The 23,617-nt window shown below is 36.5% G+C and overlaps 1 protein-coding gene across 7 annotated transcripts; it reads left to right on the top strand.

Annotated features, from left to right (window-relative positions):
* The first annotated feature begins 3,185 nt into the window (after positions 1–3,185).
* Positions 3,186–19,091, top strand: LOC132609500 (uncharacterized). 7 transcript variants are annotated; one of them, XM_060323513.1, is made up of 12 exons: positions 3,186–3,379; positions 3,482–3,611; positions 6,602–7,162; positions 7,243–7,507; positions 7,580–7,854; positions 7,945–13,170; positions 14,273–15,053; positions 15,150–15,835; positions 16,178–16,313; positions 17,130–17,211; positions 17,302–17,413; positions 18,618–19,091. In XM_060323513.1, the coding sequence occupies exons 2-11, from the start codon at positions 3,561–3,563 to the stop codon at positions 17,402–17,404; spliced, it is 8,166 nt and encodes a 2,721-aa protein (XP_060179496.1). In that variant the 5' UTR covers positions 3,186–3,379; positions 3,482–3,560; the 3' UTR covers positions 17,405–17,413; positions 18,618–19,091. The 7 variants fall into 7 exon arrangements, with proteins under 7 accessions (XP_060179496.1, XP_060179495.1, XP_060179494.1 ...); XM_060323512.1 differs by having other exon boundaries at positions 6,602–7,153; positions 7,273–7,507; positions 7,580–13,170; XM_060323511.1 differs by having other exon boundaries at positions 7,273–7,507; positions 7,580–13,170.
* Positions 19,092–23,617: the final 4,526 nt, after the last annotated feature.

Here is a 23,617-nt window from a genome sequence, read left to right as displayed (position 1 = left end):
ATCCCCTAATCTCAACCATGTTGCCTTTGATTTCTGTTGTAAGATGCTTTCCTCCACTAGTGACCATTTTTCTAATCTTGCTACCATTAACCTTTCCTCATCCACCAGGTGATCAGAGTATTGATAGCTAAGTTTATTTTAAATATCCAGCAGTGCAGTCCTGGCTTGGACTATTCTTTTAGCAGTCCCTTGAAATTCAGCTTTGTTCAATTGTTTCAACTTGTATCTCAAAGTCTTCAGCTTGTCCCAAATATTCTTCATAACACCACCTTGTGTCCTGCCTCTCCATACTTCCTTTACTAGCGGCAAGAAGCTCTCATGCTCACTCCAAACATTGAAAAACTTGAATGGAATTTTATTGCAAGATTCAACCTCTTTTAGTTGTATGAGCATAGGTGCATGATCTGAAATAAGAGGCAGACCATACTCTACGCCCAGTTGTCCATACTTCAGCATCCATTCGACATTACCAAATGCCCTGTCTATCCTGCTATGCACCCTATTAGAGCCCTTCTGCTTGTTAGACCAGGTGTAGTATTCACCACTCCACATCAACTCACTTAAATTCAGAGCCTGTACACAGTCTGAGAAGTCTTGAGTCTCATGAAGAGTAACTGGGCTACCTTGGAGCCTGTCTTGTGTAGTTAGCATAGCATTAAAATCGCCCCAAATGATCCATGAAGTTCTAGCAGCAAGTAAGTGCAATTGAGACCATAAATCTTTCCGAAGTTCCACTGTATTATATCCGTATACCACAGTCATGTGACATTCCATATTTATCTGTTTGCCCTTCACTGCACAGTGGATGTATTAAGCCCCTTTATGTAATACTATAATCTCATACACATTTGAGTCCCATAATACCCATACCCTTCCATTTACAGCATGTTCATAGTTAGAAATAATGTTCCATCCAGGAGCAATCCTGCCTGCTACATCGGTTGCATTATTTGCTTTAACTCTAGTTTCTACTAAGCCAACTAATTTGACACTGTTATTCTTTATATAGGTGACCAACTCCTCTTGCTTGAATCTCTTGTTGGTCCCTCTAATGTTCCATGCTACCCAAGACATCAGAGTTGAAGTGAGTCCCCTGCATCAGGAGGGACAGATGTAGATAACTCTTGAGCATTAGCTTGTAACTCAGATATACCAGCTTTAACAGATGATACTGCTTTTGCATAGCTCATAGACCCTCTTGCTGCTGCTTCTGGGGGTTTGTCCTTATACCACTTGCTTAGATGGTGGTTCGGGTAGTGTGCTAGGTACACTTGCTGCCTGAGAAATAATAGTTTGATTGATTTGGGCTGTAGATGCTACCTCTGATATAGTGCCATTTTGGACATCTGATGTTGTGGCTGCATATGTGCTAGGCATTTTAGCATTCCAAGCTTGTTTACCCTTATTCTGATATCTCCTTCTCTGATTTTGCTGTTTCTTGGGCTGTTCTTTAGGAGCTTCAGGATTCTGTGGTGGTTGTTGTAGTTGCATAGCACAGTCATGTCCTATCATAATACATCTTCCACAAATTTTGGTCTCCAATCATACTCCACCCTTTGTAAAAAAGTGTCCCCATCTGATTCTCTAACTCTGATCTCTTCAGGTAGTGGTTTTGTGATGTTTACCTTAATAAGCATGCGGGCAAAAGAGATCCTAGTTTGCTTTGTTGTACATTCATCAGCAAACATTGGGTTTCCTATGGCGCTAGCAATACGACTCAGAGTTGCACTACTCCAACAATCCATTGGCAATTTAGGAAACTTTACCCACAATGGAATCTCAGTAAGAAATTTAGCTTGGAAATCAAATTTAGGATTCCACTTCTTGAGTATCAATGGCTTGTTATTAATAGTGTAGGGCCCTGAACACATAATTTCATACATATCTTCCAAGGATTGAAATCTAACTACATAGTATCCCTCCTCATGATAAAACACCTCAGGTTGAGCCACAGAATTCCACATTTGGTTAATAGACCTGTTCATGTAATTACAGCCTGGTGTGTCTCCGATCACATAAACTATCAAAGCACTTTTCCACTTTTTTGTTTCCTCCTCCATTTCAGATTTCTCTAATTGGACCACAATTTCACCATTAACTATAACTGGAGGAATATAAGATAGGGCCATACCATTGTTAGCAGCTCGATTTCCTGAAAATAAACCAACCCACTCCGATTGTCGCGTTGGTGGTTCATGAATTGGAATTTCTGGCTGAGTTTCCCCCTTTGCAGAGTTCGCATTAGCGACAGCAACTGATGGGACCGTACTCATCGCCACTGGTATCATCTGTGCTCTAAATTCCTCTTGCAGCTTACTTGGGCTTGCAGGTGGTTGGGTCATCGGACCATCCGACCCAGATGGTCCATGGTAAGACCTAACCCCTTCATTCCCTTTAGTAGATCTGTGCTCAGTAGTTGCCGTCGATTTATTACCCGAAGTAATAAATGGGATTAAGCTGTCTTCCCCTGTCAATGGAACCTTCTTTGGTCGACCTCGTGCTCTCTTTCCTGCCATGGACGCGGTCGGCACACGTTAAGCTTAAACTGCGCCGAGAGCACTAGAGAGAGAAATATTAGCTTATGTTTTTTTTTTCCAATTGCTCCTTCTCTTCTTATATTTTTTCTTTTTTAATTAAAATTCTCTTTTCCTTTTTTCCAACCCATATGTTAAGTAAAATGGGTTGGGTACGTGTTATTCTTTGTAGATGAATTACTTAAATAGTCATTCATCCAACCACTTAAATTAAAAATAATTGGTGGATATAAAATACATGGATAGTCTATATATTTATGTATGTAGCTGTATGTAATCAGCGTGCAATTTATATAAGGAAAATTACAACCAAATAATAATTAGCCATTCAATTTACAAAATGTTTACACAGTGTATAGGTAACATATAATTTATACTAAATATACACAACATATACATATCTATCATCATAATATATATGCCTATACATATAATATACATAAGTATACAGACGGAGTGTATAGATAGTATATACTTTGGCCATATTTGATAAACTTGATCACCTAAGGGTAAATTTACGTAAGTTTCTCGTTTACATACATCCGCTAAAACAAAAAAAGTAAACGGTGAATTCGTCCGGCTATTTGTGCAATAAGTGTGGTCGACAGGCCCATAATAACCGAAGCTGGACCTACCCAATTTTCACCAGAAATTCGAACCAACAACCTTTGCGTCAGATCTAAGATAATATAAAATCACCGAAAAACAACTCATTATTTACTCCAATAGCCCAAAAATAGAACAAAACAACACAACACAACACAAAACAAGAGAAATTAGATATAACTATATTCAGAGTAGAATTTTTTTTTTGAAACATACAGATTTATTTTGGAGATTTCAAGGTAACCGAATCGTTCATTTCATTTCATTTCATTTCTGTATTGGAATATGTCAAAATTAGGTTATTCTGATTGTTTTATTTGAATTTTGTTGGATTATTGAAGGGGGTAATGGTGATAGAAAAGGATTGATATTGTTATTAATAGAATTGGAGTTGTATTGGATCGGATCGGGTCGGATCGGATGGATAAGAATAAAGGCCGAACCGATCTGCTTGCTGCCGGTCGTAAAAAGGTAACTATCATTTCCGTACACAGAGTTCTAATTGTGTATTATTTTGCCATGACATTCACTTGTGTTATTATTATTATCATTATTTTTTTGTACTGCTTTGAATTGCTTGTCGCTAAACTCTTAAAAAACACTAGGTGGTTTCTGCCTATCTGCCTCGGGCTTGGTGATAGAGTTACCCGGTATCTGATTAATTCAGATTCTCACACTAAGACCCATTAAAGGAGGAAATGCTCCCTACCAAGATTTTTTTTTTTTTTTTTTATACTTAGGATAGTTTAAGTATCTCAACTAGGATATAAGTTATTATATACGTTGACAGCAAAAAGTATACTACCAATGCAGCTTTTATAACAAGTTACCACTATTTATCAATTTTTTTGTGCATATTAGGCTCGTTATGAATAGTAATTTACCTGTTATTGTTGGTTAATTAACGTGATATATAGTGCAATAAAAATCATTACACTATAAGAGCCCGTTTGGATTAGCTGAAAAAAGTGGCTTTTAAGCATAAGTGCTCACAGTACTTTTTAAGTGCTGAAAGTTATTTTATAAATAAGCAATTACGTGTTTGGATAAAAGTGCTTGAAGGGTTTTTAGAAGTAAGGGTAGTATTGGAATTAACAGAAAATATAAGGGATAAAAGGGTAAAGTTATTGGTCAAACCAAAATGGCTTTTAAGCCCAAAAAAAAAAGTTGGGGTTGAGCAACTTCTTGGTTTTGGCTTATTTTAAGCACTTTTTAACTTAATTTAAGCTGTTTACAATTTTTGCCAAACACCCAAATAAGTTAAAAATGGCTTATAAGCTGGTTTGACCAACTTATAAGCCAATCCAAACAGGCTCTAGGTGGGTTCTGCCTATCTGCCTCAGGCTTGGTGACAGAGTTACTCGGTATCTCGGTGGGAGATAGTAGGTAGCTGGTGGAATAGTTGAGCTGTGTGCAACTGTCAAAAAAATGTGTTGCTAAACTGTAAAAAAAAAAAATCATTACATCCGACTAATTCAGATTCTAACCGCGTAAGACCCATTAAAGGAGGAAATGCTCCCTACCAAGATTTTTTTTCATACTTAGGATAGTTTAAGTATCTCAACTAGGAAATAAGTTATTATATACGTTGATAGCAAAAAGTATATCGAGTAAAATAGATATTGGAGCGTCCCCGAATATCTGTAGTGAAAGGAAGGTAGCATGGAAGAATGCATCATTATGCGTCTTTTGGCTAATTTGGAATGAAATTAATAAGAGAATGGTCCAGGATGCTGAAGCAGATTTAGCTAGCATCAACTCTTTTTGGGTCATATTTCATGTATTCTTTTTTTAGGTGATGAAGTAAGTGGTATTAATAAAAGGCATCAATAAGATGCAAGAATTACAAGAAATGGCATTTGAGCTTACAGCTGACTGTGCAAAAACTATCTAAGCTAGAACCGGTAAGCTAATGAAGTCCAAAAGATGTTCTGAATTAACAACAGGAAACAAATTGGACCAACTAAACAGATTGGTAACACACCTTGCCTTCAAAAGACCTAAGGAGTTGCCTTCAAAAGACCTAAGGAGTTGACTCCCCATCAAAACATCTCCTATTCCTTTCTAACCAGATACACCAAAAAATACAAGCAGGGACCATGGTCCAGATCTTCCTGATGGCTTTGTCAAATGCCACTCTCCGTAGGCTCCAGCTCTCATAAGCTTCCTTAAGTTAGAGTGGAGTGGTCCATTTGGTGTAAGGAGAAGATACCTACATGTATAGTCTATAGATCATATGGAAGTCGATGACTGGGGGTAAGCTTACTAGATTGTTAAGTCAAAATCATGCTTAACTTGCATCAATTGTTCATATATAGATTCTCATATATTACATTTTTAAAAATTGTCAAATAGATCTCAAGAAACATTATAAGATGCTGGGGCAAGTGTATAATAGATATGAGCGTGATGTGTCTGCTGCTTATAATGTTTTTTTTTTTTTTTTTTCTTTTTTTTCTTTTTTCATCTTTCTCAAAAACGATACATTATAAGCACAGATACAAAATGCTCATATCTACTATACGCTTGTCCAGCATGCTTTTCAAGCACAAAACTTTAATAAAAATGTTATATACCTGTGCTCTATGCAACTATGAAAGAATAGGCTTTGAGTACGGTTATCAACCTTCTAAGCTCTTAAACTCTTTTTACTTCTAACTGCACTATCTATGAGTACGGCTTTGTCAAAGTTTAGTCTTGAAGAGTCTTGATCTTGATTAGGTTCACCCTAATATTCTCATCCTATCCAGTGACTGTTAATGGCTATCAAAATCCTTACTACACATTAATGTTGAAGCTTATATAGTTACGGTGTCAAATGTTACCTTATTCAAAAAAAAATATAGTTACGGTGTCAAAACATAAAAATTCCAAAAACATACCAAAACGTGATTTACTGTGATGCTTTAATCCTTGTGCGTCGCTGTAACCCTTCTTGTTTCACCGCGTCGCTATACATTTCTTGTTCTTGATGAGGTAGCCTTATTTACTCTGGTCACCATAGTCTCAGCATTGGTCTTCTTGCCAACCAAGATCCTGTTTTCATCAAACCAATTTTGGTTCATGCCTTCCATCCTTAGGCATATTGAAAGTACTATTTGGGGTGCGGGGCATTACAAATTAATAAAGTTTGTTTGTAAGCTCTTTTTAGTTATTAACACAATTTAATGAATTATTTATGGTCTCTGTATGTATATGCGTGCATGTAAATTGTCCAAAAAAAAAAATTGAAGTTATGTTGCCTAATTTTGGAAGATTTCACATTTTCATGTGTGACTCAATGTCATGTAGACTTGTGAAACTCGTATCTTGTACCTGTGCTAGTATTGCAGGAAACTCAGATTATAAAGATTTTACTGGCGATGTATGGATGACTTTAGTAGTGTCCTGTATGATCTCTTTCGTAAATTAAACCTATCATGCTTTGTTCCCGTTTAATGTGATATTTTTATCTTTACCAGCTTCAGCAATTCAGACAGAAGAAAGACGGGAAAGGTGGTAAATCAAGTAAAGCCAGTAAATCTGCTGGTGATGCTACTCCAGATCTTGTCGATGTGACGGCAAAATCAAACCAAGTTCCTGATGGAGAAAAACCACTTCACATAGGTGGTGGTGCTCCTACTTCCTCGGAGTCGCTTACCAAAAAGGATCTTCCCACAAAAAATGCTGAAGCTCCTACTCTTGATGAGTCAATCAATGTTGACATAGTTAAAACAACACCAACCAGTGGTAAGCTGGTAAAAGAGGATGCTGGGGAACTTGAAGCTGCGTTGAATTCAGATTCAGGTGATCGGGGTGTTGTTGATTCATCTTCAATTTCTGAGCATGCTAATGCCAAAATGGTAAACGAGGATGTAAAAGAGGGTCATTTGGAAGCTCCAGGAATTATTGCTTCTGACATGTCCACTAAAAGTTCTGCAACAGATGTGCCTGTTGAATTCTCATCTTATTCCAGTGCTGATGAAGCAGGTTCTCACCAAGTAGAAATGGAAAGGCTGCATGCGCAGGAGCAGGTAACAGATGTAGGTTGTGCCTTCTCTCTTGATATCTATGCCCTTTGCATGTCATATTTCCAATTGTGTATATTTGCCTGTAATGAAAGTCTCATTGTTGCTGGGTAGGGACAATGCAGGAATCACATGGTTCAGGTTCGAAGAAAGGTGATTCAAGCACTGAGGTAGAGATTGAAGGAGACAAGAAGCTTCCTTTAAACGAACCAAGTGAGAATTCTATTAGCCAGACAGCCACTCTAGTGGGAGATGAGGGCAAGGAGGAGACAAAAGCTGAATACATTCAACTCAGCGAGCCAAATAATGTTCCAACAACTGTTTTGACAACTCAGAACGCTAAAATAGCAGAGGACAGAGGTAGGTTCCCAAATATTGTTTATTCATTACCTGAAACGGATGAACTCTCTGTAATAAGTTCTCAAATGGTAGGTCATCAGATGGAAGATGCGGTTTCTAGTTCATGCAAGGAAGAAAAACTAGAAATGACTTCAGCTTCTGGTGAATATGAAAATCACAAGGATGAGGTTCAAATTTCTGACTCCAGAGATATTGTTTCTGAGAATTCTGTGGAGAACAAAATGGTGAATATCTCATCTGGATCAGATGCAAGTTATATTAGCTTGTGTCAGCTGGCGGAGGTGGTACGAGACCTCGATGAAGATGACTTTAGGTTCTTGTTCATGTGCAGAGACTCAGCTCCAAATGTACCTTCTTTGAAACTTTTTGACGCTTTTGAGAAGCTCAAAGAACAACTATACCTAGCAAGTCTTGTAAAAGATGTATCTTGTTTGCAGCTAGCTGAAGAGTCAGAACTTCAAATGAAACTCAGTTGTCAACATCAGAAGTTGACTGATCAAATATCTGAGGCCAAAGCTTCATCAACTGAACTTGGAGAGAAGAATGATATCCTTGCTGATCAGCTTGCACAATCGAGATCTGAATTTCAATTGATTGTATCTGAAAGGGATGACTTCCAAAAGCAGCTTCACATTTCTAAAGGTGAGGTTGGAGAACTTTCTGAAAGAATAAATGAGTTGCAGACTAAATTGGAGACGTCACTTGGTGAAAATGCAAGTCTGTCTTCAGAGATGTTTGACTACCGGAATTTGGTGGCTACTTTACAGGTTCGAAATGAGAGCTTAATAGGAAGCCTTAATTTGTTGTCTGAAGAAAATAAGAAGCTTTTGGAGGAGAAGGAGAATCTTGTTCTTGAGAAGGAGAATCTTTTTCTTGAGAATGAGAAATTGGGAACAGATCTAGCGCAGTCTAAAGCTTTGTTCGGATCATTGCAGTTGGATAATGAAAAGTTATCGCAGAATTTCACTTCTTTGAGAGAGGAGAAAATGAAACTTCATGGAGAGAAGGAACACCTTATCAGTGAGAATGAGAAACTGATTGCTCAATTGTTGGACTACAAAAATGTTGTGGAAACTCTTCAGGTTGAGAACAAGAACATAAACGAGAGTTTGATATCTGTAACAGAAGCAAAGAAACAGCTTCAGGAGGAAAAAAAGTCTGTGGTCGGTGAAACTGAGAAACTAGGATTGGAGTTTAAGGAGTCGAAGTCTCTAATTGAAGCTCTGCAGATGGAAGTGGCCGAAGCAAAGGGGCATTTGACTTTGGTGATGGAAGAGAGAGACGAGCTCGAGGAGCAGAAGAAGTATCTTCTCTCTGAGACTGAGAAACAGTCATTTCAGTTGGCAAAATATGAGAACTCGTGCAATAAGGTGGATGATGACCTGAAAGACGCATCTCTGCGTATTGAACATCTAACCAAGGAGAACATGCATCTGAAGAGAAGCTTGGAGTTGTCTGAAACGATGAAAACAGAGTCACCTAACCAAAGTAGCTTTGCATATCAGTCTGAGGAAGAAGCTGGGCATCAACTTGAAGGTTCTTGCCACTCTAGCTTTGCACCAGCAAATCTAATTGATGATGATGGTTCAAATTGGTTTGGAGTTATGAAAAGACACGTGGAGGAGGCAGAGAGAGTACTTGAAAAGCTTGAGAAAGCAGTTGAAGATATGCACTCTAGATCAGCTTCTATGAGTAGGTCGTCTGGTAAAGCGGTTTCACCTGGTGTGTCAAAACTTATTCAAGCTTTTGAGACAAAGGACCATGATGACGAGCACCAACCAGATGAGTTCCAGTCATCTGAAAATCAAACAGATGCAGGTCTTGTGCAGATTCAAGGGCAAACAAAAACATTAAGGGCGTTGCTGAAAGATTTGGTGTTGGGAGCTGGCAACGGCTACCAATTTCTTGAAGGAGAGAAGAGTAGTAAAACAGCCACTGAGGTTGCTGCTGAAGAACTGAGGGCCAAATGTGAGTTTCTGAATGAACACATTGATCTTTTGGAAGGAGCAAACATTGAGTTAATGGTTTTCAATGAAAGCTTAGGGGGATGTTTCTGGAATGCCAAAGAAAGGGAGGAAGAATTTATGGTCCAAAATGAAGCTTTGCACAAGCAAGAAGTCGCTACAAAAGCTGAGAACAGTAAGTTAAGGGAGAATCTTAGTAGCTTTCAGGAGAAACTCTCTATTTTGCAGAACCAGCTGGGTGAAATGCGTGAAAGCAGCAAAGAAGTGGGATCTTGCATCTCTAATCAGGTAGAAGCTTTTTACAAGGAAGTTGCTGACAGAGTATCAATACTTCAAGAAGAGTGGAACTCTATAATTGATCAGGTTTTTCAGACACTTATAAGGTTAGATTTGTCTGTTGAGGCCGTTGGCTCCTCTTCGCCATCAAGTGTAGACCATGATCTAGGGTGCATAAACTTAAGTAGCCGTACTGCTGCATCTGTTGATGCTGCTATCAATGTGCTTGAGGCATTGCAGGGTCAAGTTGAAGCTGCTCGCCATGAGTCAATGTTGAGTAACGGAGTCAACGAGAAGTTAGACTTCTTACAAGTTGAAAATCAAAAGTCTTTCGGTCTTTTGCATAAGATTTATGGTAACCTCAAGAAACTTGTGAATGGAATGCCAGGGCATCTACAAGTAGCTGAAGTTGATGATCCTGAGAAATCTGTAGATCTATCTCATCCTGGTGCTTTTGATTCCCTACTGGAGCAGTTGCAAAGTTTTCTTGATGAGAAAACACAAGTTGAGTCTGTTAATGAAAAGCTGAAATCTGAGTTGATGGCCAGGACAACAGAGTTTGAAGAACTGAGCAAAAGATCCCTTGGATCAGATTCTATTTTAAAGATGGTTCAAGCGGTTGAAGGAGTCATTTCTCTAGATAGCTTTGAAATCAACATTAATGAGCCAGTATCATGTCTAGAGTCCCTGACCTTTCTCCTTGTTCAGAAGTATAAAGAGGCAACTGAAGATGTGAAGTTGTCCAGGGAAGAATATGCTTCCAAGGAAGCACAAGTAATTGATTTGCAAGGACAAATGGATCACTTGAGCTTATTACTTGTTCAATGTGAAAATGAAGTTGTAGTCCTTAAGGAAAGTTTGAAGGGAGCTGAGGAGGATCTTGTAACTATTAGTTATCAATATCAGGAGAAAGTTGCTGAATTTGAACTGTCTGAGCAACGGGTGTCAGCTTTAAGAGAGAAGCTTGGCATAGCAGTCACCAAGGGCAAAGGTCTGATTGTGCAGCGTGACAGTCTTAAACAGTCTCTTGCAGACACATCCTCTGAACTGCAGAAATGCTCTGAGGAGTTGCAGTTGAAAGATGCAAGGCTTCAGGAAGTTGAAATGAAACTCAAGACCTATTCAGAGGCAGGTGAGCGCATGGAAGCTTTGGAATCTGAGCTCTCGTACATTCGCAATTCTGCCACTGCATTAAGGGAATCATTCCTTCTCAAAGACTCTGTTCTTCAGAAAATAGAGGAGATTGTAGAAGATTTGGAGCTTCCAGATCATTTCCATTCAAAGGATATCATCGATAAAGTTGATTGGTTGGCGAAGTCGGTTGCTGGGAACTCTTTACCTCTGACTGATTGGGATCACAAGACCTCTGTTGGAGGATCATACTCTGATGCAGGATATGCACTTGCCGATGATGGATGGAAAGAGGCGTCACAGCCAAACTTGGGTTCTTCCGAAGACCTTAGAAGAAGATTTGAGGAGCTCCAGGGCAAGTTTTATGGGTTGGCAGAACAAAATGAGATGCTTGAACAATCCTTGATGGAAAGAAACAACCTTGTTCAGAAGTGGGAAGAGATGTTAGATAGGATAGACATGCCTTCACACTTAAGATCTTTGGAGCCAGAAGATCGGATTGGTTGGTTAGTGCTTGCTGTTTCAGAAGCTCAAAACCAGTACGACTCTCTCCAACAAAAGTATGATAATTTTGAATCATTATTTGCATCAACAAATGCTGAACTTGAAGTGTCACACAGAAAAATATCCGAGCTTGAAAATGCGTATCAATTGGTTGTCAGTGAGAAAGAGTTGCTTTTGAAGAGCGTGGAGTCTTTGAAATTTGATTATGAGGAAATGTCAAGGAAGGCTGCCCAATCTGAAATTAGTAATGATGACTTGCAGAACAGAGTAGGTGACTTGCTGAAGAAACTGAACGAAACAAATGCTGAACTTGAAAAGTCACACAGAAAAATATCTGAGCTTGAAAATGCGTATCAATTGGTTATCAGTGAGAAAGAGTTGCTTTTGAAGAGTGTGGAGTCTCTGAACTTTGATTATGAGGAAATGTCAAGGAAGGCTGCCCAATCTGAAATTAGTAATGATGACTTGCAGAGCAGAGTAGGTGACTTGCAGAAGAAACTGAACGAAATGCTTGGAGCAGAGGAACGTATTCATCATCTTGAAGGTGAAATAAGAAGATTGGAAGATATGGTCAAAGATTTCCTTAGGACTTCTCAAACAGATGATGTGTTATTTAGCACTGGTAGCTCTGAATCTTTGGAGCAGCTAATTAGGAAGCTTATAGATAAGTATACCACACTTTCTTTGGGGAAACCTTCCGAGTCTGATGCAACTCTTGAGCATGTTGATAAAGGGTTTGATATCTCTCATGAAGAAAAGAGAGAAAGTAATGTCAGTTGTGATGAGAATGCAGATGGAGGTGCTCTCAGCAGAAAATTGGAGGATGCTCTAAGCGACTTGTTGTCATTGAAGGAGGAGAAGGAGAATATTGCGTCGAATAATCAATCATTGGTTCGTGAACTTGAAGAATTGGGTATCAAAAATAAAGAACTGCAAGATCGACTTAGTCAGGAGGAACAAAAGTCATGTTCTTTAAGAGAAAAATTGAATGTTGCAGTTAGGAAAGGCAAATCGTTGGTGCAGCATCGGGACAGCCTGAAGCAATTAATTGAAGAGCTGAATGGTGAAGTTGAGCGCTTGAAGGCTGAGATCAGATTGCAGGAAAATGCTATTTCAGATCACGAACAAAGGATAAAAGATTTATCTGTATACCCTGAGAAGATTAAGACCATAGAATCTGAGAGTTCAATCCTGAGAGATCAATTGGCAGAAAAAGACTATACCCTGAGCATGATTTTGAGTACCCTGGAAGAAATTAATGTTGGCTCTAACATCGGTAATCCAGTCGAGAAGCTAAAAGGAGTTGGCCAATTATGCCATGATCTGCAATCAGCTCTTACATCTTCTGAACATGATGCAAGGAAATCTAAAAGAGCAGCTGAGCTGCTTCTCGCAGAGTTAAATGAGGTGCAAGAAAGAAACGATGGCCTCCAAGAGGAGCTAGCAAAGTCTTTGAGTGAACTCTCTGGACTGTCCAAGCAAAAAGAATCTGCTGAAGTTGCTAAACATGAAGCTCTTGCACATCTAGAAAAGATATCTTCCACTCACTCAGAAGAAAGAAAGAACCAATTAGCTGAAATCACGATGCTAAAATCTAGTGTGGATCAGCTAAGGGAGGATCTCTTTGTTGTTGACCGTTTGCTCAATGATGTTTTATCCATGGATTTGGAGACTATGCGCCATCTTGGTTCTAGTATGAAAGTTTGCCTAGAACAAACTGATCAAAATCACTTTCCTCTACGTGTGGCTGATTCAAGTGGCCTTACCTTTGCGGTACCAGAAAGCAAGGTACCTTGTTTTATGTCATTTCATGTCATCTCTTACTCTGAATGCTTATTAATTTCTTTGGGCTGAGAAGTCTCAACTCTTGTCATTTTCCAGTTGTTCTGTGAAAAGGCTGACAGGATTATTAAGAAAACAGCTGTTTGTCACAAAGCAGCTGACTTCTTTCTCCTGCTCTTTGATCTTCGGCTGATTTTTTTCCTGCTTGGGTTGTGGGGTTGTCTTGATAATTTTCATATTTATTTCATTTTAAAAAAAAGTTTTTTGGCATTTTAAGATTTCCCAATCAGCCTTTTAACCTAGTTTATTTGATGTGGCATCTAATAATCAAGAACTTCAATAATCTTATTAAGGTTGATCAAGGTAGATTTCCTTTTAACATTGATTCTGGGCTGGGAACAATATACATTGTAGAACATGCTTCAATATTTGAAGTTTGCTAAGGTAGTTGCTTTTCAACTTTTCAAAAAAAGAAGGTAGTTGCTTTTCAAAAAGTTTGGTGAAGGGAAGAAAGATTTTTTTCGGGGAAAAAGAACAGGAAATACATTTTCTTGTCACACTAAATTCGTTAATCTCCCTTGCAATTGGTGTACCATATGTCTGAGAAATTTGCCAGGCATATATTAGTAAATCCTGTTAGTGTCAAACCTTTTGAAATTCACTGGTAACGGTATATAGCAGTTCTCCTTGATTATTTACCTGTTAGGAGTAGGAATTCATCACAGGGTTTTTGTCTCTTGACGTAATTTTTATTGAGTTCCTTTCCTATCTTGTACTAGTCAGATGATTGCTCTGTATTTTACATATCCTGCTTCCACAGTCTGTGCTTGACTGCTTTCTTTTGTGCTTTCAACTACTTCTGCCTCAAATAGCTGTTGCATTTTTTAAGTTGAACTGTTTATATAAAATTGAAATTTGCTGCATCAGTTTCATTAAAAGGTATGTCAATTTCAGATTTTTTTCAACTTTTGTTTCAAACAATTTTTTAGATTAATGCCCTTTCTAGTCTGAACTTCATTCAGGACAATTCCATTCTATATATTCTTCCGCAAATTCTTAGATGGAGAACTGAAAGAATCGTTGAAGTATGTTTGTGTACTTGTTGCAGGTTTTTAATAAAGAAATTGATTCTATCAACCAAAAGTTAAACAGGCACTCCCATTTATTGCATGAAGAAGCTGCTCGTATAACTGAGATATTAAGAACTATACATGAAGAGATATCCTACCACAAGCAGCACTCAAATTCGTTGAAGACAGATGTGATGCGGTTAGAATCTATTCAAAAGGAGAAAGATGCAGAGTTGCTTATGGTGCAAAGATGTAATGCTATGCTTTATGAAGCTTGCACCACTTTGGTCTTGGAAATTGAAAGCAGAAAATCCCAATTGGTTGGAAATAGCGTAGCTTCTGGAGCTTCCAGAATCAATTCTGTGTATCAAAGTTTAGTTGAAGGAAATGATTTAGCTGAGAAGCCTGACCGGTTTTCTGAGGAAGGTATTAGGTCAGTGATAGAGAGATTATTCATGGCTGTGAAAGATATTATGAGTGTGCAAAGTGATATTGCTGAATTTGGTCAAAAGGATATGAAAGCTGCTATATCGAATCTGCAGAAAGAACTTCAGGAGAAAGATATTCAGAGAGAGAAAATATGTGCAGAACTTGTTAGTCAGATTAAGGAAGCTGAATCTATTTCAAAGAGTTATTCAGAAGAGCTTCAGATAGCAAAAGCTCAGATGGATGATTTACATAGGAAAGTGAAACTGATGGAGGAGGAACGAGATTCTCTGGCACACAGGATAAAAGAACTGCAAGATCTGGAATCCAACTTTGCCGACATACAGTTAAGAGTTAAATCACTTGAAGACATGCTAGCTGCAAAGGAACAAGGTGACTTTTTTGAAGTTTTGAACTTAAATCTTTTTGTTGTTATCAGCTTTAACCTGAATTTTAACTTAATATAACTTAAATTTTGTATTACAATAGAAAACGAGGCACTGATGCAAGCACTTGATGAGGAGGAGGCTCAAATGGAAGACATGACAAACAAGATTGAGGAAATGGAGAGAGTCCTCCTTCAAAAAAATAAAGATATGGATAACCTTGAAGTTTCCCGTGGGAAGACTATGAAGAAGCTTTCTGTTACAGTAAGCAAATTTGATGAACTTCATCAGCTATCTGAAAGCCTTCTGTCCGAGGTTGAGAATCTTCAGTCACAATTACAAGAGCGAGATACAGAGATTTCTTTCTTGAGGCAAGAAGTTACAAGATGTACTAATGATGCAATAGCTTCTGCTCAGATGAGTAGCAAAAGAAATACTGATGAAGTCCATGACTTTTTGACATGGGTAGATAAGTTGATTTCCCGAGTCCAGGCTCATGATATGAATTATGACGATGCAAAAGTTAACCAGATTCATGAATATAAGGAAATGTTAGAGAAACAGCTCGTGTCTGTGATATCTGAGCTGGAGGATCTGCGTGCACTGGCACGGACAAGAGATTCAATGTTGAGAGTAGAGAAAGATAAAGTGGAACAGCTGGTGAGGAAAGAAGAATTTCTTGAGAACTCTTTGCGTGATAAGGAATCTCAATTAACCATGTTTCGAGGTGCTAGTGACATGGGGCAACTAGCAAATTCTACGTCGGAGATTATAGAGATAGAGCCAGTGGTATGTCATTTCATTTATTTAGTTCTATTCATTAAATTTAAATGTTGTTTCCATCACACTGGCTGGACTGCTTTGGCATTACTTTCTTCTGATTTCCAATGCAGGTCAACAATATGTTGTAGAATAATTTATTATCACCAAGCTATAGACCTGTAGTAATACTAAGAGTGTACTTCGTATAGAAAACCTAGTCTGAATTGGAATATGATAATTACATGCTATGGATTTGCACTGAAAGCTCTTTGTATCTTATATCTGAAATATCTTTAATATTACTTGACTAAGCCTCATGTTCCTGGGGCTATACTTCTTGGCATTACTTTCTTCTGATTTTCAATGCAGGCCAACAAAAGGGTAGTGCCTGGAACTGTTGCATCTCAAGTTCGCAGTTTGCGAAAAACTAATAATGACCAAGTAGCTGTTGCTATAGATGTGGATCCTGATAGTGGAAAACTAGATGATGAAGATGACGATAAGGGTAATGATTTCCTATTACTAGTTTGTTTTGAATCTGTTTGATTGGTAAGCATGTTTAATGTATTCTATTTTCTTGTTTCTCCAGTTAAGTATTGTAAGTAGACTCCAATGTTGATACTAATGTCAAATGGTCTGAGATTGAGTTTCCTTTCACTGTGGTTGTGGATGTGGCTTTGTTAGGGCTGTAACATAGTGCATGAATCGACCCAAAAAAAAAAAAAACATAGTGCATGAAGGTCTTCAAACAACATATCTTCAGATTTAAAAAATTCCATTCTTATACAACCTCGATAGTTTCACTTATATCATTTTTAACCTTGTGGTGTGTCATGCCTTGTCAGATGTCTCTCTCTCTCACTCTTTTTTTTTTTTTGGTTTATACTCATTCTTGATGGGTGCTAGATTGAGTTTTCCTGATGATAGATGATCCTAGAAAGACATTATGGTTTTAAGAAGGCACTCTGATGGTTGGTTAGGGATTTTTTTTTTCTTGAAACTGGTACTGTTGGTTGGTTGGAAATATAAAGTCCTTTCTTTTCGCTTTGCTTCCGCGGGGTAGGTACAGAGTGTTGGAAGAGGGTATTTGATTTTTTTTACATTCGTGTTTGAGGTCATTTTTTAGCTAGGTATGCAGTTGTGGAGCTTTCTGTTAGTAACATGTTCTGTTTGTTTTGAAGATCGAATGCCAAGATTGGTGCTAAATTTACCTGCTTTGTCTTAGTTACGTTCATTTACGTAGTTTCTTGTCTTTTTCTCCTTATGGTTTGGTTGGTATTCACATCTTCGAACTGCTGATAACACCTTTCTTTCCTCTTAGCTCATGGTTTCAAGTCAATGACGACATCAAGGATTGTCCCACGGTTTACAAGACCCATAACTGACATGATAGATGGTCTATGGTACTCATTTTTCATCCCTTGCTTCAATTTTTCAATGCATTGGAAATTTTGTTATCTAACTTACGGAATATTGTGTTTGAACACCACTAGGGTAACCTGTGATCGGACACTAATGAGACAGCCTGTTTTACGGCTTAGTGTGATCATCTATTGGGCTCTGTTGCATGCTCTTCTTGCGACATTTGTAGTATGAGAAGAATAGGTCAGATCTCTCTTCTTGTCTCCCTGCTTTTTTGTTTTCTTCTGTACCTTGATCCTAATATTTGGTTTGGCTTTACAAATCTGTTCGTGCTGTATGTGGAGAATTAAATAACTGAAATAAATTGATGATAAGATCCTAATTATTTTATTTGTGGTAAGCCAAACCTTATCAGGAAAAAAAGAAGAAAAAGTACGCACAAGAAACAAACAAGGCCAAACTTGGTACCCATATTACATGTTCTGATGATCAACACTCAATCATTTTAGCAGTGTTCAATGAATATAAATATTGATCCTATCAGTAACAAGTGTTTAATGAACATTAAGAATTTTCTTGACCTGCCGATAAAAGTTAGATGACTAAGTTATATATTATTATCCTTAATATATCCATGTGTCTTTGACCTCTTCTTCTAGGAGAATTTAGGCAATTCAAATCTCTAGCTCAATCTTCAACGAATGGCATGATAGATCGTGTAACATATAAAATAAACATAAGAAAATTGAAATAGAGAGTGCTAGAGAAGTTTATGTGGTAAGAAGAACCTACCGAAGTGAGGCAAATTTTATAATATGTTTTGTGATATAAACTGTATGCTGTTTGACCGTGGGCATTAAATGTAAGAATAGACTGGGTGTTTGAGTTCTTGTGTTCCTTTTTCTAAAAACAATAAGACTATAAGGTGGCTGTTTTTTTTTTTTTAGTATGAGGTTTTTCATATAAAGAAACTAGAAGAAAGTATTAACTGAAGGGGGACTAGGTAGAGAACTCCACAAAAAATACAAGGTGGTGAGGAGGGTGGTCTACCTTCAAATCTTTATGCTATTATTAATTTGTATTAACTAATGGATATATTGATGTCGGAGCCGAGGGTCTATCGGAAACAGTCTCTCTATCCCACAAAGGTAAGGTCTGCGTACATCCTACCCTCCCTAGACTCCACTTGTGGGATTACACTGGGTATGTTGTTGTTGTTGGAGTTGGACATGATTATTTTACAAATTTGATAAACACTCTTGAACTGTTGATTCCTTCCTCCATAATTGTAAGAGAATGGATTTTAGGAATCTCGGAATGCAATTATAAATTGCTTTGTTTAATTATTATTTTTCTCATACAGATGAATTCTGAGCGCTTTCAACATGCCTTAATTTCTTATTGAGTGATGAAATACAGTTTTGCTGATTGTCTCCATATTCTGCAGGTCCGTTGTTTGATTTTCTCACTGTGATTAGTTGTGGAGTTACGGGCAAGATAGTGCACTGCTGTCTTCACAATTTTCTGTAAATCATCCAAGTTAGTTTTGACTAGATGGTGGTTGATCACTTCATTATTTTGCTCAACCAGGAATTTGTGATTTCTTCTGTTTTTATGTGAATCACGTTCTTGGTTGTATTCATATAGGCAATCCATAGTACTGTAATCCAAATAAGAGATTTCATAGCAGTAGGTGCACATTGGATGGGAAGTTAGTTTAGTGATATCACAGTCAAAGATGTGTAAATTTTTTATTAGTACCCATTGGCTACAGATTATCTTAATAAGAAATGTGTAGGTGGTTCTTGTACTACCACATTGCTTTTTGTCTATTAATTTTGGGGTCTAGGTACAGCCACATTTTGGAGGGGACTATATTATGATGAAATAGGAAGTTATGGTAAATGTACGTTTTTTCTCTTGTGGTTATATTTATTATGGTAAATGTACGTTTCTTCTCTTGTGGTTATATTTTAAATTTTGTCCAAATGTCTCATGTGAATGACTATTACCATTTAGTTGTTTAAAAGGCATTCTTGGATCGTCCATGTTAATTCCTAGTCTGCACTACTAAATTAGCTATACGTGAATCTGGATCTTGATAAGTATACTGACGATCTAGTTACGTTGTCCTGTTTGATACAAATTTTTAAATCTGTTAATCTCTTCCTTTATCCTTTTTTTTAATCAAAACTTGTTATGTTAGGCCAACACCACTGGCAGTCCCAGTATAAATTTTGTCACCTCTCAAGTAGGACTAAATTGTCAAAATATTCTCCTTTTGCGATTTTTGGATTAAAAATAATCTTCGTCCTTATATTAACGATCTGTATTTTTGTATTAAAAAAGTAATCTTCGTCCTTATATTAACGATCTGTATTTACATTCAATCTTGATACAAAATATATTTGTCCGTTTATCCCATTTTTTGTTGAACTTGTTATGTATGGTGTATTCTGGCAGATCCGAAACTTAAGCTGCAGATTCTTCAAAATCGACCCGTTGGTTTAGATTATGTAGACGTAGTTGAAATATATATGAAAAAAGGAAAAAAAACATATTTACAGTATACATCCATTAATGTACTATACTAAGCTAAAATCGAGGACCATCGAGAGGAAGTGGCAGAGGGCAAGGGAGGGAAGAAGACTGGGGAGAAAGAATAGGCCTTGGATTCCACGAGGTTCAAGAATCAAATTTCTTATTTTTACCATTCATTCTCTTTCAGGATTAGTCGTGGTTTTTCAAACTTTACCGAGAGTATGGACGACTCCCTCACATCATCCATATGTGTAAAAGTCACTAGCCGAACTTAATTGCCGAATACTCTACCGTTGAGTTAGCAACCCGAAGAAGATATCGAAAAAATTGTTTAGATCCAATTCGAAGAACAAGAAATAAAGAGATTGATTTTTTGATTTGTCCAAATCTTAATGGACATAGTTATCAGCTATTTGTGTTGGTGGGAAATGATCGGTACCTCGTGGAATTAATCAAGATACACACAAATTAATCCGAACATCACGGTTATTAAAAAAAAATGAAAGATAAGCTTTGGACTAGTTCATAAACATTGTCAAGATGGCGTTGAGACCAAGAAGTCTCATGTATCATGTGGTATTCGAAATTTATTAGTCACATTAATTAAGATTTGAGCCTCATATAATCAGTTGATGAGGGAAGGACTTCATATCAAGTAAAATTTTAATGGAAGTGTATTTAAATTTGTGTGTCACAGCTTCTATGTTAGTAATCTCCATACTAGTGAATGCTATAAGTAGTTCATTTGCACCTATTAGTGGCGTGTAGATATTAATAGCATTTTCCCTTTACGTGACCAAGAAAATGCGTCCATAAATGGAGTTAACTTATGGATAAAAATAGAATTCGTTTGGGTCAATCAGATAACTACATCTTCAACGTATAAAATGGGGCAAAGAATTTTTATTTCTACGTCAATAATACAGCGACATAAACCTTTGAAAGGGATTGATATTGATTTGTTTTTTAGGGTTTACCAATTTCTTTGACTTCTAATATTGAAACGGTCATATTAGAATCGATTCATTTTAATCTATCCTCTTTTAAATTGTGTTTGCAGAGTCTCTTACACTCCAGATCTTGAATCGATTGATTTAAAAAATTCATCATAAAAAAAAAATAAAAAAAATCATCGCACAAGACTAATACTTATAATATTTTGTACTGATTCATTTAACGTTTTGTTGGTCCAAAATTTAATATTTGCTAATACAATGTTTGGTTTCACTTTTCCTTTCCACATAAAACCTAAAATTATTCAGTTAGGGGTCGTTTGGTTTAAGGACTCATTAGTCCCGGGATTATAATCCCGGGACTAATTTATCCCATCTATTGGGATTATTTTATACCATCTAAAAGATGGTATAAAATAATCTCAGTATAAGTGGGTTAAGAAGGTATAAGTTGGGTTATCCCAGCACTAATTTTTATACCATATTTGGTACAAGGTATAAATTTATCCCAGCACTAATTTATACCTTATACCAAACATGGTATAAAAATTAGTGATGGGATAACCCACCTTATACCTTAAACCAAACGACCCCTAATGTTTGGTTTCAACAACAAAGACGCGGATGACCAAACCCGCATAAGTTTAACGAGAATCGATACATTATTTCACGGATTGAATATGGAATAAGAATGCAAAGGTTAGTAATAGTAATATATGAATTAAAATCACTAAATAACAAAAATAATCTCTACATTGGTTTTTTTTTTTAATTTTAAACTTGAAGTATTTTTTTTTTATTACATAGGGGTAGGGGAAGGGAAAATGGGGAAGGAAATTACAATGTGGGGATTCGAACCCTCACCAATTTATGTATTAAAATTCATACATTACTAGTTTTCGAGTTAATTCCCTAAATGGTCACTCATGTTTTTGGAATTGCCTTGTAAAGTCACTTTTGTTACTTTTAGGACTAAAAAATCATTAAATTATTACTATTTTCCTCATAATATACTAAACACCACAAACCTTTCCTTCTCTTCTGGTTGACACGTCATGTCACATTCAAACTATTTTTTTTAATAATAAATTTATTTAACTAATAAAAATTTATTTAATTTAACCCAACCCATGTCTTATACCCGACTTAGACCCAGTTAAAAAATATCCGAACAAGCAATTTTATACTAATAAAACCATGGCAAGGCACAAAGGTTTTATACCCGATTTTATACTCGTTATTTTTTGCGGTGGCTGGGAGATTTTGAATAGCGAGCAGATATTTCCACAACTTCTCTAAAAATTATGGCTAACTTCAACAACCAAACTCGCTAGTCCATACAAATGTTACATATTACATATATAATATTATTTCTAATTTATCTGCTGTTTCGCTATTTTATAGCAGTATTTCTAATCCTTTTTTGTTTCTCTTTTATCATAGATGATAGAGCTAACTGTTAACATTGAGTCGTCAACGGTTCCTGATAGTATTGCTTCTATGGGGATTCTTTTACAACACTCTATATGGACATAACAAATAACAACTTGCCCTTTGCAACTTCAACACGCTATGCAACAATTTGGCATTAGACTTTCCCTTGCTATACCTACGTTTAGGGTGTACAAAGAAAACCGACAAACTGCACCAAATCGATAATTTAAGTCAAACTGAGAAAAAAATTAGACTAGTAGTTTGGTTTGGTATTGAAGGAAAAAACCCGATTATAATTGGTTTGGTATGGTTTTAATTAAAAAAAAGTCAAACTGAACTAAACCATCCCGACATTATATGTATACAATTTTAAAAAATATTTTATACATAAAACATTTATTTGTAATGTCATTTACAAATATTTCTTAAATTTTTTCATAGTTTTAACATATTATTTCAAGCTTTGACTTTTTGAATGGTCGAATAAGTTTTATAACCCATAGATTTTAGTAACTCAAAGAAAGCTCAAATCAAAACCAAATCGATACTAATGCTAACCAAAGAAATTCAATTCTAACACTAGGAATAAAAATAACGATGAATATCTATTCTTAGTTTTGCATTGATATAGATAGTGGAAATACATAACTTAATTTAGTTTTTCTTTACTATTTAGTCATTTAATTAAAACTTATTAATCGTACTTATTTTAACATGACTTAGTACTTTTAGATTATGATCATTTTGATTATGACTTAGCAATTTCATTGTTTTGTTGTTGAATATTTTAGTACAATGTCCTCACTCATCTCACTTTTTGTGTTATTTTCTTAAGAAACACCTTAGTTAGATAATTGTATCTTACTAGGACTAAAGAAATATATGAAGCACAAGTTATATGTTTTATATGAAGACTTTATCGGAAAAACCCGAAAACCCCGAAAAATCGAAAAACCCGAGAAAATTTAAAGTTGAAAAACTTGACTTTTGTTGATTTGATTTGGTTTGTAAATTTAAAACCCAACACAATTGATTTGGTTTGACATTTGAAAAAACTTAAATCAACCCGGTCTATGTAAACCCCCCACTTACATTTATGGTAGAGCTTTTATGCCATCATTAAATATACGCAAATATCCATATTTCAAATGTATGGATCAATACACGATTCAATCCGTTTTTCTTGTTCCGTTATTATATGTAATATTTGTACATATGGACTAAGCTAGTTTGGTTGTTAAAGTTTTTCAAATTTTCAACGAAGTTGCGGAAATCTCTGTGCGCTGTTCAAAATCCCCCAAACGCCGCAAAAATTAACGGAAATAAAACCAGTTATCAAACCTCGATCTGTGCCTTCCATGGCTCCATCGAGTATAAAATCGCTTCTTTGGATATTTTTTAACCGAATCTAAATCATGTATAAAACATGGATTGGGTTTGAATTAAATGGATTTTTATGAGTTAAATAATATTTTTATTGAAAAAATAGAGTTTTAATGTGACATGGCATGTCGACTAG

Source organism: Lycium barbarum, chromosome 9 (assembly GCF_019175385.1).
Source record: "Lycium barbarum isolate Lr01 chromosome 9, ASM1917538v2, whole genome shotgun sequence".
Taxonomy (NCBI): domain Eukaryota; kingdom Viridiplantae; phylum Streptophyta; class Magnoliopsida; order Solanales; family Solanaceae; genus Lycium; species Lycium barbarum.
This window is presented reverse-complemented; position numbering and strand designations above follow the sequence as displayed.

What these genes read in the sequence shown, in the direction of transcription:
- LOC132609500 (XM_060323509.1), top strand. Translation starts at nt 3,561, where the DNA reads ATGGATAAGAATAAAGGCCGAACCGATCTGCTTGCTGCCGGTCGTAAA. An exon ending in TTGCGGTACCAGAAAGCAAG is followed by an intron (nt 13,171 to 14,272) that starts GTACCTTGTTTT and finishes TACTTGTTGCAG; the next exon opens with GTTTTTAATAAAGAAATTGA. An exon ending in GCTAGCTGCAAAGGAACAAG is followed by an intron (nt 15,054 to 15,149) that starts GTGACTTTTTTG and finishes GTATTACAATAG; the next exon opens with AAAACGAGGCACTGATGCAA.